At 44.7% G+C, this 18,065-nt stretch overlaps 1 protein-coding gene across 3 annotated transcripts in view; it reads left to right on the forward strand.

Annotated features, from left to right (window-relative positions):
- Positions 1 to 10,756: 10,756 nt before the first annotated feature.
- The window catches only part of LOC116941211 (rho-related BTB domain-containing protein 2-like), a 102,611-nt gene continuing 95,302 nt past the window's right edge, over positions 10,757 to 18,065 (forward strand). Inside the window, exon 1 of one of the 3 annotated variants that reach the window (XM_032952019.2) lies at positions 10,757 to 11,593. In XM_032952019.2, coding sequence (XP_032807910.2) covers positions 11,484 to 11,593 — 110 coding nt within the window. In that variant the 5' untranslated portion in view covers positions 10,757 to 11,483. The remainder of the gene's footprint in view (positions 11,594 to 18,065) is intronic. The other 2 variants (XM_032952020.2, XM_076066375.1) reach the window with 2 other exon arrangements.

The raw sequence follows: 18,065 nt of genomic DNA on the forward strand, positions 1-18,065 counted from the left end.
TTTAACTTGCCCTCGCACAATTACATAACGTGTGACGTAAATTCAGGGCGCACACTTGGTAATTAACTGCGGTGATGAAGGCGTATTTAACGCGTGTTTATGGAAACTGAGTGTGTACGTTAAGGCAAGGCCAATAATTATAATATGCCACCAGGAAGGGAAGAAAAAACATTTCGATTTGCTATCATTAACAATGTGCCTGCTGAGCAAGCACAGAGGCATTCGTGGTGAGGAATAAGAAAATGATCTTATTGTCGTTAAACGGGTGACCTCTGCATTCTAAGTCCAGTGTGCGAACCAATGCAAACAATGACACCACAACTTGCGGCTGTTATGCACAAAAAGTATAAATGCGTATACTGTATAGGTGTATTTTTAGAAATAATGCGTGGCGTTTCTTCCCAATGTTATTCCCAGAGCGTTATTGTTGCCACGTGGCAAATCATTAATTTGTAATTCTCGCAGAGCATTGCGACCCCGTGTGTCTGAGAATGGATGTGCAAGAGATTTTCGCAGAACTTCTCATTAAAAGCCCTTCAAACACGATGGATTTCCATGAAATGGATGACTGGTCTGACTCTTCATGGAAATGTATAAACTGGTCTGAGCTAGTCTGAAAGCAAGTCCAGGAAAAAAAGCACGCTTCATTCGAGACCCAAAATATCGCACCTCCCGGCTTTGACATGCCTCGAAGACACCGGTGGTGTAACCATCAACCGCATCGAAACATCAACAGGCCACCGTGCACGTCTCCTTCATGAACCGAAAATTAAAGGCGCATCTTCGATTAGCACGGTTTAGCCACGTACGGTGCGAAATATGTTCAGCATTCAAAGACAGGCCACATTGTAACTGTGGCCATGCAGCCCAAACTATGGACCACACGGTAAACCACTGCAGTCTGCGCTCCTTCAACGGAGGAAAAGCAAAACTCTACGAACTCTCCCCTGAAGCCCTCTTGTGACCAACAAACCTCGACATTGTCATTCAGCTCCTGAACACGTTACCACCACCATACCCAAAGCGTAGAGAGAAAATGGACGTGAACAGGACATGTTGCTTGAGCGATTGATGGCCAGAGGTCAAGGAATACTGACAGTGTGGTAACCGAGGATTGAAACACGTCCGCGATTTTTCATCCACCGAGGAGATGAAGTGTTGAAATCAGCTCGTGGGCAGGTGCCAGGTGAATTAATGTCACGTCGCGGGATTCTGAACGTTGGCGGTGGCTTGGGGAAGGAAGCGTTCGCCCGGAAGAGGATTTACCATATTCTTGGTTCTTTCGGTAAAGTCACGTGGAACAAAAATCTAATTGAAAATAAAAAACCCCCACGACGTTTCGATCGCAACGCAAGTGGCCTTCTTCAGGTGGAGAGAAGAAGAAGACCGCTTGTGTTGCGATCGAAACGTCGTGGGTTTTTTGCTTTTAATTTTTGTTTTCTATCTACATGACTTTACCGAAAGAACCAAGAATATGAATTCCTGCAGTCACGAAGGTCTTAAGTCTAGGATTTACTATGAGTGATGATGATGGTGGTGGTAAAGCTCATTCTGCAGGGAATTACTGACGTATCCAGTTGTGGACCTGTGTAAGCAGGATGTGTACTTTAAGTTTGGTGTGAACACTGCAGGGGTGACGTGTATTGTGTGAGACACGGAGAGGGCATCAGATTAAATCAACGAAGCACAACAATGTAATTGGTATTGACCAAACACCCTGCAAATTACTCAATTGGGATTGAGCAGAACGGCATTGCCCCTTGTGTAAAACCGCTAGCAGGGACGTCCTTCTTCTTTCGTGTGGCTGATGCCGATGCGGAGCAACAGCTACAATTTCACATTTAGACTTAAAACGTTCGTGACTGCAGGAATTCATATTCTTGGTTCTTTCGGTAAAGTCACTTAGATAGAAAACCAAAAGAGCAAAAACTAAATTTAGTTTTTTTTGTTTTCCATCCACCTGACTTCACATTCAGGCGGTCAAGCCAGTAGATAACCGCGTCAGGCGTATCGCTGTGATGTCTCCTTCGTTTTTTTGTGGATTGAGCATTGCATCGTTAGACGTTGTATGGCCTGTTTCGGATGCTACTGGAGAGTTTTTAATTTTCCATTTGTGCATCAGGTATCCCCCATCTGCCACGGTTTGTGCGAATGCGGTTTAAGGTGGGGATCGTGAGCTTCGTGGAAGATAAAACCCAGGGATCTTCTGCGTTGGCTCTGTCACGAGATATTTGTGATTTATTTTGAACTCCATTCAGCTCCATTCAGCTTCATCGGAATTGAACTCGCATGGTTGAAGGTGCATGGGTCCATCCTGAAAAATGTGAGTACTGAATAAGAGTCTTCAAAAATAGTGTGGCTTTCCTGGCTACAAGTGTAAATAAATAAAATCAGCATTCCAGCAAATTGTTTGAGATGAGACGTAAAATTCACGTGAAGGAGGCAAATTGTCTGCTAATAAATTGAGATGAGGGCAGTGTTTACTTCAAGCTTAAGTGGCTGCTGTCAACGGTGTTCGAGCATTGTTCTAAAATACCTCAGTGCCATCATTACATAAACACAGCTTGGAAGGTTAACACTGCCTGATAAGAAAACATGAGCATACAAGCAAACATCTGTTCTTTGTGTCCATGTATAAATATAAAATATGTTTAGTTAGCCTATTTGTTTTTCTCACCAATATCATCAAGCCACGTTTGTTTAAGCAAGAAAACTACTGATGACTTTTGATATTCTGGGTCTCATCATCAGAGTCTGGTTTGTTAAACAGCAACTGCTGCTGGACTACCAGATGCTATTGGCAAGAGTACTTCACATACAGTAAACTATGGGACCCAAAATAGCAGCACTGTATTATAACATTAACTAATTTAACGCATCTCGTTACACAAACACTATATTATATTTCCCTTAACGGCAGTGTTGTGTTGTTTATAGCCGTAATAAAATCATACTGTCTTTGACATCGGGTGTAATCTATGGACAGTGTTTATTTGTTACACGCAAAAACTATTTTAGCCAGTTATCCAACTGGCTTGCGAGGGAGGTCCATGATGCATCAGCACTAAAAATAACATCAGAGTGATCTGTACGGAGGAACAGGCAATAACGGAACAGAACGTGCAGACAAAAATAATGTGTAAACGACAATTTTTTTTACGATATTAACAAGATAAACAACACCTGCGTGCAACCCAAAAACAAGGCTCGAGCGAGAAGGAACAGCGAACGGGTTTAATAATATTTGTTTACAACACCAATTTTTGTCAATTGATTTCTCATCAATTTTACATTGTCATGTTTACATTTGACTTCGTAGCTTCATTGTGTTAACAAGTGTGAACGTGCACGTAAATATGTGCACGTGGATGCATTTTACATATATTTTAATGTTACATCTGCTCGAGGCGTGTGTGAACACGTGCACATGCTCAATAATTCATAAACTAAGCTCATATACAGTTGTGCCATGCTTTCCAATGTTTTAGAAGAAGAGAAAAAAATAGGCCGTAGTCATGCCATAGATAATATTATCCCTAGCAGTGGCTTGACAAGTGTCTGCAATTGCATTTTATGAAGAAGAAATGATTGATCGTTGAACGCAGGGCACGATAACTCAAAATGAAGGGAAATGTGTTTGCTTTCCACTCCTGCCACCAAAGCGAAAGGGGGTCAACTTTAGTTGGTGGTGAAAGTTTGTTGAGAGCCTTTTACTTCAGCTCCTTATTCATTAATTTAGAGTATTTAGCTGCTATAAATTTCCACATGATCAGCCACTTCGTTGGGCGATGATTTGTGATCGCTTCTGAAAAAGAGCAACATAGCTCAGTGGGGCCTTACCTGGTAAAATAAAATACAAAATAGTTTATAATATAGTGCGCACAGTATCACCGACCTCCAATGCAAACCTATACAACTACAATGAGTGTAAGGGATGTGGTCTGGAATTCCTTTCTGCGAGCCATCTATACTGTCCAGAACTGGATCAGATATATATTTTTTATATTAAGCAACACAATAATAAGCCTCTTTTCCCCCATGATATCCATGCCCCACTGTTTAATACAGTATCTAAAATTGCAGTTTGCATTTACTGTAATTATAAATCCTAATTCTATGTAGACCGATGAAGCTCAAGGTAAGTAGACTATTTGGGAGGATTGTTGTTGGTGCTGGTCAAGATTCATTGCGGGCCCTTGCACCGGTGTTCCAATTTGTAGCGACTTTGCTGTGCTTCTCGTCCTTGTGCGTAACTCGACATCCATCGAAAAAGCGAAGGTGCGGAGGAAGGCTTCAACCATGTGTGACCTCCAGCGCTGCGCTCAAAATTAGCGGCGTTTCAGCAGAATTAAAATCTGCGCACTCGCATTGTGCCTGCCCCGAGGGTCATCTCCATCGGGGTTTAGCTGATGAGCCGTTGACGTCACGAGTTGGTTGGATACCAAGCCACCTGCTGTGCGCTAAAGAGCTCTGAGATGCAACAGCAGAAATAAATCCCCCCCCGAATGGAATAAAACGTAGCTCATGTTGGCCACGTGCACAGACAGGCGTTCACCACGATTACTGGGTTGTTGTTGTTAAACTCAAGAGTGCTCAGACATGTACAAGATGAAATCCTAGTTGGGCATTAACTTTGGTCAGCTCTGGGCATTATCCTTTCTGGATAATTCAACACGTGATTACAAGCTTCTGGGCAACTCTTCACGAACACCTTTAACGTAACAGAGCCATCTTTGCCGGTAAATAAATAAATATCGCTTGTATTCTATTTGATAAATCATGAATAATAAAATTTTGACTTAAAGCTTTCGTGACTGCAGGGATTCATATTCTTGGTTCTTTCAGCAAAGTCATGATTGCTTGTGTTGCAGTCGAAACGTCGTGAGAATTTTATTGTTTTATATTTTTATTATTTTACTGTTCCCTTCTACGTGACTTTACCGAAAGAACCAAGAATATGAATAATCAATTTACTTGTTTGTTATGTGGGATGGCAAACATCATGCTACGCTGGGCACGTAGGGGAAGTGAGTCACATCTTAGAGTGGAGCTGATGACTCAGGGATGTGTGTGTCGAGATGAGTTATTTGTGGTTGAACGAGCAAGGAATTGACAGAACAATCAAACGAGTGATGGGAAAAACCTGCAATGTCCAGCTGAGCTACAGCCCTTGCAACTGCTGCCGTGTTTAATTCGAGAATTATACGGAAATGCGATATATTAAACAGCCATACATGTTTTTTTACTGTGTTTACTGTAATTTGTGATGACGATTGCATACTTACTGCGAGCATTACAATGTCACTGCAATTTAAGTGAGCGTTGTACAATTTGGCTTTCAGAAGTGGCTCGTGAAACACGACCTTGAAAGGTCGGGAGTGAGGGATTAGCAGCAGGTAGCAGCAGCAGCAAGGGGCACGTGCTGTTTTTCTTAACTGAAAAAAAAACCCCCGCACGCAGACACACACTCACGTGGGGTTTGTTATGACCCGATTAATCCCCTGACCACCACACCTGCTAAGCAGAACAGCACAGATGTCACGTAGGCCGGTGTTGGTACAGACTGGCCTTGGTTTCACGTTAATGTCTAAACTGCCAAATCTGCAGGTGAGATAACACCGTGGCGTGGTCATTGAAAAGAAAACACAAATGCAGGGTATAAAGCACGTTCCAGACGTGTGCTTTTTGTGTGACTTTATATAATTCAGTATGCATATTATTTTTCACATACATACAATGTTTGTATATACAGGGACATTAATATATAGATACCCCACCAAATAAATAAATATAGAGATATCATACAGAGGAAACAACATTTTTACTCAAACACCCAACGTGTCCACTACTGAGACCTCCTTCGCCAGTAACAAGATATAGTAATAACTGGCACAAAAACTGACACCTTTATTCAAGGCATCATGTTTGCAATAACCACAACACAAGCAGTCAAAATGCAAACAAAAGAGACAACTCTGATAATAATATTCACTGTCCTTGAATTTGATTGGTCCGCACCCGAGACAGCTTTTCTTAGAGCCTAGTCTCCACTGGTGTTGGACCTCAAATATGACGTCACAAAGCTCTGCCCCCCCCCCCGCCAAAAATAAAATATGCTTCAAATCGATTTAAACTATTGTCATTGTAGTGCGTATTTAATGTGGCGCTGCACTCTGATGTTGTAGGAGAAAACATTTATTAAATAGTCTATTTAAATAAGTAGAACGTGTTGTCTATATTTATTTAAAGTTGCGCATTTTGATGTGACGTCACATTTCTCACCCCCCCCCCTCTCGTCACACATCGTCACAAATGTCTGACCCCCCCACCCCCAGGTGCGTGACGTCATTCCGTGCTGCGATGAATGTCAGGTGGTGTTCAGTGACTCTTTCGACCACAGAAGGACGACTTCCCAATGAGTGGTTACAAAGCCTGTCGCGTATAATGCAAATTTTATAGAGTAATTAGGAGTTACAAATTGATTTGATCTCGGTTGAGTGACACACTAAATATTGTGATATCCCTGCCATTGACACAACTTTGGATGATGTCGTAAGCGTCGAGGTATCTCCATGCTCTAGCTAGTATTAGGCCGTTCTATCGGGGGTCCTGAGTCAGTGATGGACATTCCACGTTTCTATGGTGGGAGCCATTTTCACAGAGCCACCACACTGCTGGACGGCCCCATACTTGCGCGGTTGACTTGTCAAATAAATCAAATATCGACGGGCTCTCCTCCTCCGGCTAACAAACAATAATTTTGATGGTGCTTAGTCGAACCAAACAGCGATGTGCACACATTATAGAACGGGTGGTAATGGTGTTAAGGCCAAGACATTTCTCACCCACCTCGCGTTTAGCTAACTCGGAACACCTCATACGCACGTTTGCACTGCAGCAGTCTTGTGATAGTATGAGTGAGTGTATACTGTATATTTGAATGTTAGGAGACGATGGAAACACATGTAAAGTATTGAATCCCGAGTTATTATGCATACAGTGTACAAGACCGCTAGGAAGAGAACACGCGCACTGCCGTTTGAATATTTTACGCGCAGAGGTAAAACTATACTACTGTGCACGCTTGCACAGATGAATAGTATCCTGTTGACATCCTGCAGCTTAAGGAGCTGTGTGTCACAATACTCTGTGATGTACATGCATTATCAAGCAAAAATATCGTACAGCCGGTCAAACGCATGAAATGCTGGCGGTGACATTTTATGGTATTGTCGTGCTTTGTTCCAAAAATTAAATTTCAAAATGCCACGCATTGTATCAGCGTCCCCAGCTGTGAATATTTAATCAATGCAGATTGCTCTGTTTCTGGGTTGTGGCTCCGTGAGCAATGAATTACACAGCATTGTACAACTAAATGATCCCATTCACAGCAGAGCAGAAATGTATCTTATCCGCGATCCTACGACCCGCGGATCCGATCAATCCGTGGGTGCCGTCATCATCATGATCACGATCCATGGGCAGATAGTCCTTAGGTGTCCACTGACACATTTCATCATTTGTTTCCACTTTCCTCTGTCTTGTGCCTATATGCTCAAGAAGTAGCCACTTCATTCTGGCACCAATCTCTGTTCGACGTCAAGCCATTCTCTGTTAGCTCTTCCTCTCTTTCAGATACCTAACATTTTTCTGAACAACACACTTTAAATGTTGCTGTTGTCGTCCATCCTGTATATGTGTATGTGCCGTAGGATCCACAAAACTTTCATATGCACCCCCTTTTCTTCCTGTTATCCATCCTGAATCGCATAACAACTGTTGTTAAATCTTGACTTAAAGCTTTCGTGACTGCAGGAATTCATATTCTTTGGGTCTTTCGGTAACGTCACGTAGATAGAACAATAAAATAATACAAATAAAAATTAAAATAAACTGAATAAAAAATAATAAAAAATATCACCTTTCGATCGCACCACAAGCAATCGTCATCATCTGATTATTATATTTCTTTTCACTTTTCATTTTTATTTTTTATGATTTTATTGTTCTATCTACGTGACTTCACCGAAAGACCCAAATAATATGAACTGCTGTTATATTTAAGTATTTTTAAATGAATAATAGGAGTCATGCTGCAAATGATTCCTGTTATCCGCAACATTTCTCAGATAAGCGGAGTCAATTTGCGGATAATATGTTCAACGACGTGTATCCACATCACCGCGGGCAGGAGGCAGTCTAACTCAATCAGCCAATTCGTGGAAAGGCAGGCAAAAATAATCTAATATTGTTTTATATATATTTTATTATTTTGTTGTTTCCCTTCAACGTGACTTTACCGAAAGAACTAAGAATATAAAAATAATCTACTTAGGTCTGTTGATTGCTTATGCAATGACATTAACACTGCAAAAACATATATGTAAAAATAACTGCCTTATGTGATTCTACATTTCATGTTTTGTTTATACGGCACAGTACTCTGAACTATAGCCTCTATATATCGTATGCTGTAGATACAATACCTACTATAATCACCCAAGAATGTCTGGCCTTAACGCTTGTGACGTCACTCCACATCGACCAGCCCCCCTCATTAATATTCATGAGCAGGTGACGTCCACCAAATGGACACCCCCCCCCCCCCATTATTATTACCTACTATGAGCCAAGAATGTCTGTGTGCAACGCTCGTGACGTCACTCCACGTCGACCAGCCCCCCTCATTAATAATCATGAACAGTTTCGATTTAAAGCTTTCGTGACTGCAAGGATTCATCTTCTTTGGTTCTTTCGGTAAAGTCACGTAGAATGAGAATAAAATAATAAATTGATAAAATAAAATAACACAATAATATTCTGTGTTATTTTATTTTATCAATTTATTATTTTATTCTCATTCTACGTGACTTTACCGAAAGATGTAGCAGCATAGCGCTGGCTGCTGGCGGGGAAGGGGATCTGCGGCTTACAGCAGCCCTGATGTCAGCAGCAGGCCACGTGACACACCAGAGGGGATATCTGGGGGAAAGGTTACAGAAGGGGCACGTGGAGGGTGCCCGGAAACCCGCTGGTAGGTTCTAGAGAGGGGGCGTGGCTGGGGCGGAACGAGGCGATGCTGGGAGCATAAAAGGGGGCCCTGAGTGAGAGCTCGGGGCTGTCGTTTGAAGTGGGATCTCAGTCGTGCTGTTGAAGATCGTCGCCATCGCCGCTGTCGTCTCGTCGCTGTCATTCTCACTCGATATTGCGCTGCCAGACGGTAGTTGGCTGTCTCGGTTCAGCGTCGTCAGTGTTAGACGGCTAGCGCTGTGTAGAGGCTAGCGACCCACGTAGTGTTGTGTATAGGCTAGCGACCCACGTAGTGTTGTGTATAGGCTAGCGACCCACGTAGTGTTGTGTATAGGCTAGCGACCCACGTAGTATTGTGTATAGGCTAGCGACCCACGTAGTATTGTGTATAGGCTAGCGACCCACGTAGTGTTGTGTATAGGCTAGCGACCCACGTAGTGTTGTGCATAAGCGGCCGACAGAAGAGCGTGTACCAGCGTAGGGTGTGTATTGTTCTTAGAGTGCTCGGTTAAATAAAATAAGTGCCTCCAAGTCTTAGCGTCTCTCAGTAAGTCACTACACGTGTTTAGAACACTCGTACAATATATACACCCATGTGTTGTGTTGTAGCTAAATGTCAGGTTTAACCAGGTCGCATTTCCTCGAGAAAGCTAGAAACAAATGCAAGAAACCATTTCTTACAAATTAAACACGTTCTAGATTTAAAGCTTTCGTGACTGCAAGGATCCATACTCTTTGGTTCTATTCGGTAAAGTCACGTGACTTTACCGAATAGAACCAAAGAGTATTAAACACGTTATTGGGTGATATTGCATTGGTGCACAAGCACAACCAACTAACATCTCAATACATCCGTCAATGACTCCGTGGCTTTAAAAGGAAAATATATCATAGGTGACATTTACGGCAAGTGGCCCTTCTTCAATAGCACAAGTGTCTAGCATTAACGTAACATTCGCAGAGAGCTGTGTGTGATCACTGGTGGGGAGCAGTAGTGTGGAGTGGTTAGCGCACGTACTGGCCGATTTAATCCGGCCACCTGAGTTCGATTCCTGCTCATGACCAATAATAGTGGCGAATATGTAAATCGCTCTCAAATGATTACCTGGTGTGGTATAAAAGCATAAGAACTAGGGAGACAAAGACGGCCGGACGTGGTGTTGGCCTTCATAGGTGCTCGCGAATAACACTTACCCCATAAGTCTGTTAAAGGCTACACAGCGGATCTTTGTCTTTGTGTGTATACTGAGGCTGTGTAAGTAAATAGGTTCAGTGTGGTAGGGTATATGTGCCATGCTGGAGCATGAGATGCACTGGCACAAGTGGTATGAATAAGGCCTGTTGCCCGAAACGTCGCCAATTACTATGTATATATTTACCCTTTTAAGGCCACAGTCTTATTGAACAATATATTTGTTTATATCTCCAAAATAAAACAATAACATGTAAACTGTAGAGAGAGAGAGAAAAAAATCTCCAACCGCAACTGGTCAAATATCTCAGGTAGGGGCGATGCTGAGAACATTCCCCATCCTGTCACAAGGCAGTGCTTTACCCTGTCAGGCAGAGAGGTACATACACGTGCTCTGGCAGTCCCTTGCTTACGCCGCTTCTATCGAATTGCTGTAGAAGATACAACATATTGTGGAACGCTTTGATGTCGTCTGCCGGCCGAGTTGCCCTAGAAAAGTAGCCTCCTAGCTCAGTGGGCTTGACTGGGGAAAGTACACTTCGGATATATATTCTCAGCGAACACTCCAAAGTATGCACAGATATAATACGCTGCTGTATTATAAAATGTAATCTTCTAACAATTAAGGCAAATGACAGGTGTATCTTTGAAGATATTCAATCGCGTTAAATATGCCCACAATATACAACCACATTGTATACACCTCCACATGTACACTACACACATGCACATCACAACATCAATTCGATATGCACTTCATGATACGTTTTATATGCTGCCCTATCTATGCATTGGAAGAAACACACTCCAGTTTATTATTAAGCAAGTTCTGAAAAAAAGTTTGCTTAAGTTTATCAGAAGAATACTACAAAAATACTCCAGTATTGATTAAACGTGTCTGATTTTGTTGCCATTTGTGCAATATTGTAGTTTTTAAAAACCCCACATTCAGACATCACAACAGCATCACAACACTCTAAATTATCAAAGTCAAACAGCACCAAACCCCTTATTCCAGGAGCTCGCCTTGCCTGCCAGCTAAATACAGCAGCCAATGGGGAGTGCGGTCTGGTTACATCAGCGGGACTCAACAACCCAGAGCTATTTATTTCTCTCTCTCTCTCTCCCCTTACCCCTATCCACCACACGGGCGAAAATCTCTCTCCTGCCAGCCAGCACAACAGCCAAGCCCTGCCCCCCACACACACACACCGACACGCACACACGCACTGACACACACCGTTGATAAGAACAATGCTGCATGGCATGCGAGTGTGTCACTCGTGGTGACGGAGCGCGCGGGGCAGGGAACAGCCCGGACCATTCAAGGGGGGCTGCTGGTGGTGGTGCAGCAGCAGCAGCCATCCAGAGGTAAGAAAGAACGCATTGTAGTGTTAGTAGTAGGCGTCGGTGTGTTTGCCTTAGAACCAACACAGCGAGGGAAGGAATGAAAACACCTTCATTCACGTTCAACAGCCACACGCAGCGGTGACAAGCCACGCGTACGCACATCGCAACGCCGCTGTGCCAAGACGCAGCGGGCTCGCTGCAAAGATGCACACGGCTAGTAAGGAGTGGTGGTGGTGGTGCTGTTATCGTGTGGACCCTGAGTAAGCCCGGCAAGGGCAAGGCCGGCCACACTGTAGCCAGTCAATATAACATTCGCTCGCTCTCTCACACACAGTGCGAGAGAGCGAGGTGTTTAGTTGTGTGTGCCGAGTGTCAATGCGTGCAGCGGTGTGGTTGGTGGTCGCGTGCCAAAGCGCGTCCGTGACTCCCATTGTGCTTGGTGGGGGGGTGTACGGTGTGGATGGGATGCCGCTACCAGCGTCGGGGATGAAGAAGGCGCTTTGGTGCAGTGTGCCACTCATTCGCAGGACGTGCGTGTGGACACACAGGCGCGCGTACTGTAGAGTCTTGGACGATTGCCGAGAGAATGCAGTGAAACTGTGGATTTGACCACATCTTGGAATAATCACAAAGTCACAATCCTGGCGAGCTCCCCCCCACCGCTCGTTGGGTTGGAACAGCGGCCGCTGGACAAGCCGTGGGTCTCCGTGTGGGCACTCGTGTGTCGTGTGGGGTCCCGCGCGGGGTCCCGCGCCCTTGCGTGCGCGTGTGTCTGTGTGTGCGTGTGTCTGTGTGCGTGTGTCTGTGCGTGTCTCTGTGTGTGTGCGCGTGTGTCTGTGTGTGTGCGTCTGTGTGTGTCTGTGTGTGCGTGTGTCTGTGTGCGTGTGTCTGTGTGTGTGTCTGTGTGTGTGTGTCTGCGTGTGTGCGCGCGCGTGTCTCGATCTGGAGACGGGTCGTGGGTGAAGGTGCTCGCTAATAGCACTTGCCCCAACAGTCTGTTAAGGCTATACGGGGGTCTTTGTGTCTGTGTGCGCGTGTGTCCGTGTGCAAGTTGTCCCCTTTCATCCGCAACACTTTCCAAGTGGTGACGCTCTTCAACCGTGCTCATCTGCGTGGCTACGCACAGGCGGGGGAGGCATTATTATGATGAGTTCTGTGCATTGTTGGTTCGCGGTAAGCGGCTGTCGGTAACAAACAAACAAAAAACCCAACAACATGCAAACGTGTAATTGTACACGTGCTTGTGTAGTACAGTGCAATATTATGATCATCAATCATCATCATCCATGGTGAATCCACTGCAGGATGAAGCCCGCCGTCGCCGCCACAGCCTCTCACGTTATCGCGATGCAATAATTATCCACCTGGGGCCGGCACTCCGAGTTGCTTTCGCCGCTCCGTCTCCACGCAGTGCTAAAAACCCCACTCTCTGGACGCGTTCCACTCCTCGCCTGCCATTCCTTCTGTGCGCTTGACCATCGGGTGTGTTACATGGTGACGTGTCCCTCCATCTGGTGACGGGTCCTGCTCAGGTATCACTTCGCTCGCCAGCCCGGAAGACGTGATAAAAGTCCAGCTTAAAATCAAGATTAAAGACGTAATTAACCCATGCCGATTCATAATTATTGGCGTGTGCATGCCGAGTCAGCCGATTTCATGCAATGAGCGGCAATTATTGTGCGGCGCTGAAGCGAAATCAAATTGAGGGTCAATGATGCCCCATCAGTAATTGTTCGTGTGGATCTGCTTAGGTGTCATGGTCAGCAGCACACCGGAGCTGAAATCCGGAGGTCGCCGGTTCGATCTCCAGATATATGTTTAAGCTCCCCGGTTCTGTCGACCCCAGAGTACGATTGGATACACCGCAGTTACTGTTAATAGGCAGGTCCCCTTTCGTGGAGTAAAGAGTGGGCTCTATCACCTCTTCTAAGACGTTTGGCCAGCATGGAAGAGTAGGCCAAATACCCTCGAGAGGGACCTCTTTAGAGCACCGTTCAGTGGAGGCCCTTCCTCCAGCAGTGGCTGGAGGAAGCAATTGCAGAGCTACACGGTTTTACACTTTCACGAGAACGTTATGGGGTTTTAAGTACTTGGTAGGGAAATGTAGCCATAGGGTTACATACAACTGTAGCCACACTACTTGTGGAACATAATACAGTGGCTATAATGGGTTGTGTTGTCAACATATTGGACATTACTGCAGGTAGTGAACATCTTGAGCTTGTTCTCAAGACACTGAATTATGTATGTGAACATTAGCATGATGCTTTCAATGTAAATATCTGGTTATGCACAGTGGCGCTGTGCCATAGATTTATGACTTTAACAACAAGTACTTTGACTCGCAACGTAGCAGAGGGGTGAATTGACAGTTTATGTCCCACTGTTGTCACATGGAAGCAATGTAAGATTTATATACATAATTTAATGCTCTGGTTTCTTGCCACATGTACAAAACTTAAAAAAGGAGTGGGCCCAACATGAAAATGCAGGGCCCTACTGAGAATTATCCAGACGTTCGTGATTTTCTGGATTAATAAATTATATTACAAATTTTTGTTTTATTTCCCAATTTTATCCAAATTATTTGGTGACACTGCGTTGAAAGTGGTGCACAATCACCATGAGAAAACAACTCCACATTCGTCAATAACGTTTTCTTGAAAATATAAAGTATAAAGCGACGATGTTTCAGGCAATGGCCCTTCGTAGCACACACCTCCTCTGACTTCTATGTGCCGTGAAGAAGCTCACTGACCAAATCTTAGCTTAGTATGTATTTTGCATTTTTAAGGAAATTTTTTATCGAGAATGCGCTATCTGCATCGGGCCAGGAGACCAGAAAATCCGTTCAGAACTCCTCTTCCTTCCGATATTTGGAAGCTACTGGAGCTATGCACTTTAAAATCTAGATTAAAAACGAATTTCTTTAGAACTGCTTTTTGTATTTAGTTCCTTCCCCGGCACCTCCGATTAGCACGGTTGGCTACATACGGTGCGGAAGAAGTTCAGCGTGCATACTGAGCAGTGAGTCACCTCATGTTAGAAAACAGTCCGTGGAAGAAGACATCACAGAACTTATAATTAAATATCCTCAAGTGACTTCTTATCCACACTCGGTGCCAGCGCTTTCCCACCTGCCCAGCTGCAGTGTGTCATGGACGTATTGGCGGTAGACCGTTGCAGCATAACACACCGGTCCTCCCATAAAACAGTCAAAAAAATCTAAATTTGAACTGACATTCGTCTTCCGACTGCTTCGATATAACGAGAACTGATTTTGAGGCACCCCGTACGATTTCCTGACCGGGGTTGCAAATTGCGGTAAAATGTATAATTATTGCGAATACGTTTAAATGTTCAGTGCAGGGCAAATCCAATTCGGCCCAATTAAATGTGCAACCATATTTCTTATGAAGTTTTTTTTTTCTGTGCACGTCATTGGTGACTGGGCTGAACCCACCAACTTATTACGCTTGATAACCTGCTTTTGTTATGGTTGGTTGCCAGGACCTCAGTGGTGCCACATCAGCCGTCTAACCTCTGAGCCACCTTCAAATAAATTAAACTAGAGTACTAAATTGTTATTTGTACAGAATATTTCAGCACATGCGTTACTTCTTTTCATAACGTAAACAACTCTTATTCGGAGCAAATCCCACAGGAACCTTTCGATACTGCAGCTGCTGGGAATATTGAATGAGATCATACTGTCTCTAAATGTGTTTCCAATGGGACATCAGTCTGACTTGAGCTCTTTGATGTGTTTTTCGGTTGTACTTGGAGTTGTTGGGCATTGTTTGACATTTCGCTCCACATGCTGGGAGCGTCTATGGACATCGTCCCACACCTCCGATTAGCACGGTTGTATGCATGTATGTTAGGTAGCCAACCGTGCTTATCGGAGATTGGCTACGTACGGTGCGAAAGAAGTTCAAAATACATACATTGTGGCAAACAACACAATGTCTAAAACACAGTAGTGCCCCATAGTGCAATCGCGAACACCGACGCAGCAAAATTCCTCACTATATTTTTCTGTCTGGAAACGGTTTTATGTAAATTATTTTTTCCCATCCACATTTCGATGGAGAAAACATCCTCATATTTAATCTTTGTCAATCACTTACGTGTATAACCTTTATAACTGCATATTGAGTTAGAATGATTTTGTTCAAAACTATATTTTGCACACAAACAATGATTACAATGGACTCTCACATTGCGTGGCTACACGCAGCAGCAGCACCAATAGCTTTCTGCCTATGCAGAATAAAACACAGACACACAATGGGACCCATATGGTTAATACACGAACTCGCACCTCTGATTAGTCCTGTTGGCGACGTGCGTTGCAAAAGAAGTTCAACGTACTGTACATACATGGCTTGATTATTTATGATTTCTGCGACACATTTTTACCCAGGAAAGCCTCACCCAGGAGTCCCACAACTGTTTTTCAGGATGGTCCCACCAAGTTTTTGCAGGAGGGGTGGGCGATAATTTCTACGTGTGTTCCAGTCGAGTCATTTTTGGGTACGTTTTTTTTAAAATAAAAATGCGGACCGTGATTCCGGCACACAATGTAGGCACTCTTGCGAATGACATCACGGGATCTTTATCCATCCACTCTGAAGCAGACTGCGCGTAGAATTTTCACTTTGAATGCATCCGCAGTATTAATCAGGGCGGCCATTGGGTTCCAACCGTGAACCTCTGCAATAAGCAGCAGAACGCGGTACCGCTGGGCCACGTCGCCGCCACGTTGCTACGAATTTATTTCATTGCGTCGGTGTTCATTGACAGCTGGCGTTTGGCAAAGCAGTCTGGTTAACGTTCACTTGTATGCACGTCACAGTTTGCGCTATGGTTCGGGAGGGCTCGTGGGGAGTGAATAAACAAGGCTGTTGATTACAATCCGCATCTTCAGCGTATGACAACAATAATAATAATACCCTCCGGCTAAATGCTTCACCGGCCATCCCAGCCTGTGGTCATTGTTTATTGTCGGAGTTCGCGCGCACGAAGGGAGTTGCGGCGGATATGGCCTCGCTCTTGTTTTATTGTTGTTGTTTGTGCGTGCAGCGAGGCCCAGACTTTCCGGTCAGGTGTGCGGGGTAAATTAAACGCGGCAGCTGCCGGAGGCGCGCCTGTTATTTACCGCCTGCAACGGATTAATTCTGCGCATGCTCGACGCGATGTCCTTTGACCTACGCTGCACCACCAGACCCGATGGGTGTTTTGTGCGCGGCTTTAGAGCAATTGCTGAGGCCATCCAGACCGTGGCTTGGGCTGCTGCTGCTGCTGCTGCTGCGAGTCAAGAGACCGTTTAGCCCGTCAGCAGGTTAATGCGACTGTAAAGATTATGATAATATGTTCTTTTAACCTCAGAGCTCTTCCTCTGCTGACGAATTCACGCAAGCTCGGAACTCTACCCCGGCCTTCAGTGCCGAGGCGATGTAGCCCGGCTGGACACAGCGGTCCGAGTCAACTTATGATGTGGCGAGATGTTAACTCCCTCGCCTGGTGTGCAGGAAGGTCGTGGGTTCGATCCCGACTCTGACGCCTGTATATTTGGAGTTTGCATGTTCTTCCTGTGGTCGCGTGGATTTTTCTCCAGGTTCTCCGGTTTTTCCCCTCCACATTTTGAATCAATGTGTTTAGAGTGTTTCACTGCGATGCATTTCCACGTGATACGCCACTTAGTTGAGCTGCCATTTGTGGCCAGGTCGCTTCTGAAAAAGAGCTACATATCGGAGTGGGCCTTACCTGGTAAAATAAAACATAGCTTCTTAGTTTTTATGATGATGTTGATCATATAGGAAGGGGACTCATCCACCGCTGTCAAATTATATTTTCCATATACCTGCATACGGAAGTGAAATCTAACAATGTAGTAAATTGTATAAGTATATGCCGTACATGTTCATGAGCAATACTGTCGATACAGCGTAGTTGCCACCGTGTGGCGTGTAGCGTGACCTCGTTTAAAGGGGGGGCAGATGCAACTCGGCACTGGGCGGTGGGTGGTGTCCCGTGGTTTTACTGGCTGGATTTGAAGCACCTCATGCCCTCACGTGTCCTGTTGGCCTTAAATAGGAACTCACGGACAGAATTTGTCCGAGCTAAGGGATGAAGGCAACTGCTTTGCCAAGTGGTGAATCGTCCAATTTTCTTGGGAGCCTATGGCCCCGATTCCAAGTGTAGCGCAGTTATAAATACGAGCAATTAACAGAGTGCAGCCGCTGCTAATCGCTGGATGGCAACGTCTCCGTGATATAGTTCACAAGGGTTAAGCCATTGTGCGCCGTGGCCCCATGCTAATATTGAATGTGGTACTGTATTACTGCATGCTGTTAACGAAATAATAGTAGAAAACCGCTCTCGACGGATCTCAGAAGACACGCAGCTGGACAGGAGACGACTACGCATGCCAAGGCTGTCATAGGCCGCTCGGGTCAACGTTGTCAACATCCACTATTGTAATGTACTC

The sequence above is a fragment of the Petromyzon marinus genome, chromosome 11 (genome assembly GCF_048934315.1).
Source record: "Petromyzon marinus isolate PM22_M1 ecotype Great Lakes invasive population chromosome 11, UKy_Petmar_22M1.pri1.0, whole genome shotgun sequence".
Lineage (NCBI taxonomy): Eukaryota > Metazoa > Chordata > Hyperoartia > Petromyzontiformes > Petromyzontidae > Petromyzon > Petromyzon marinus.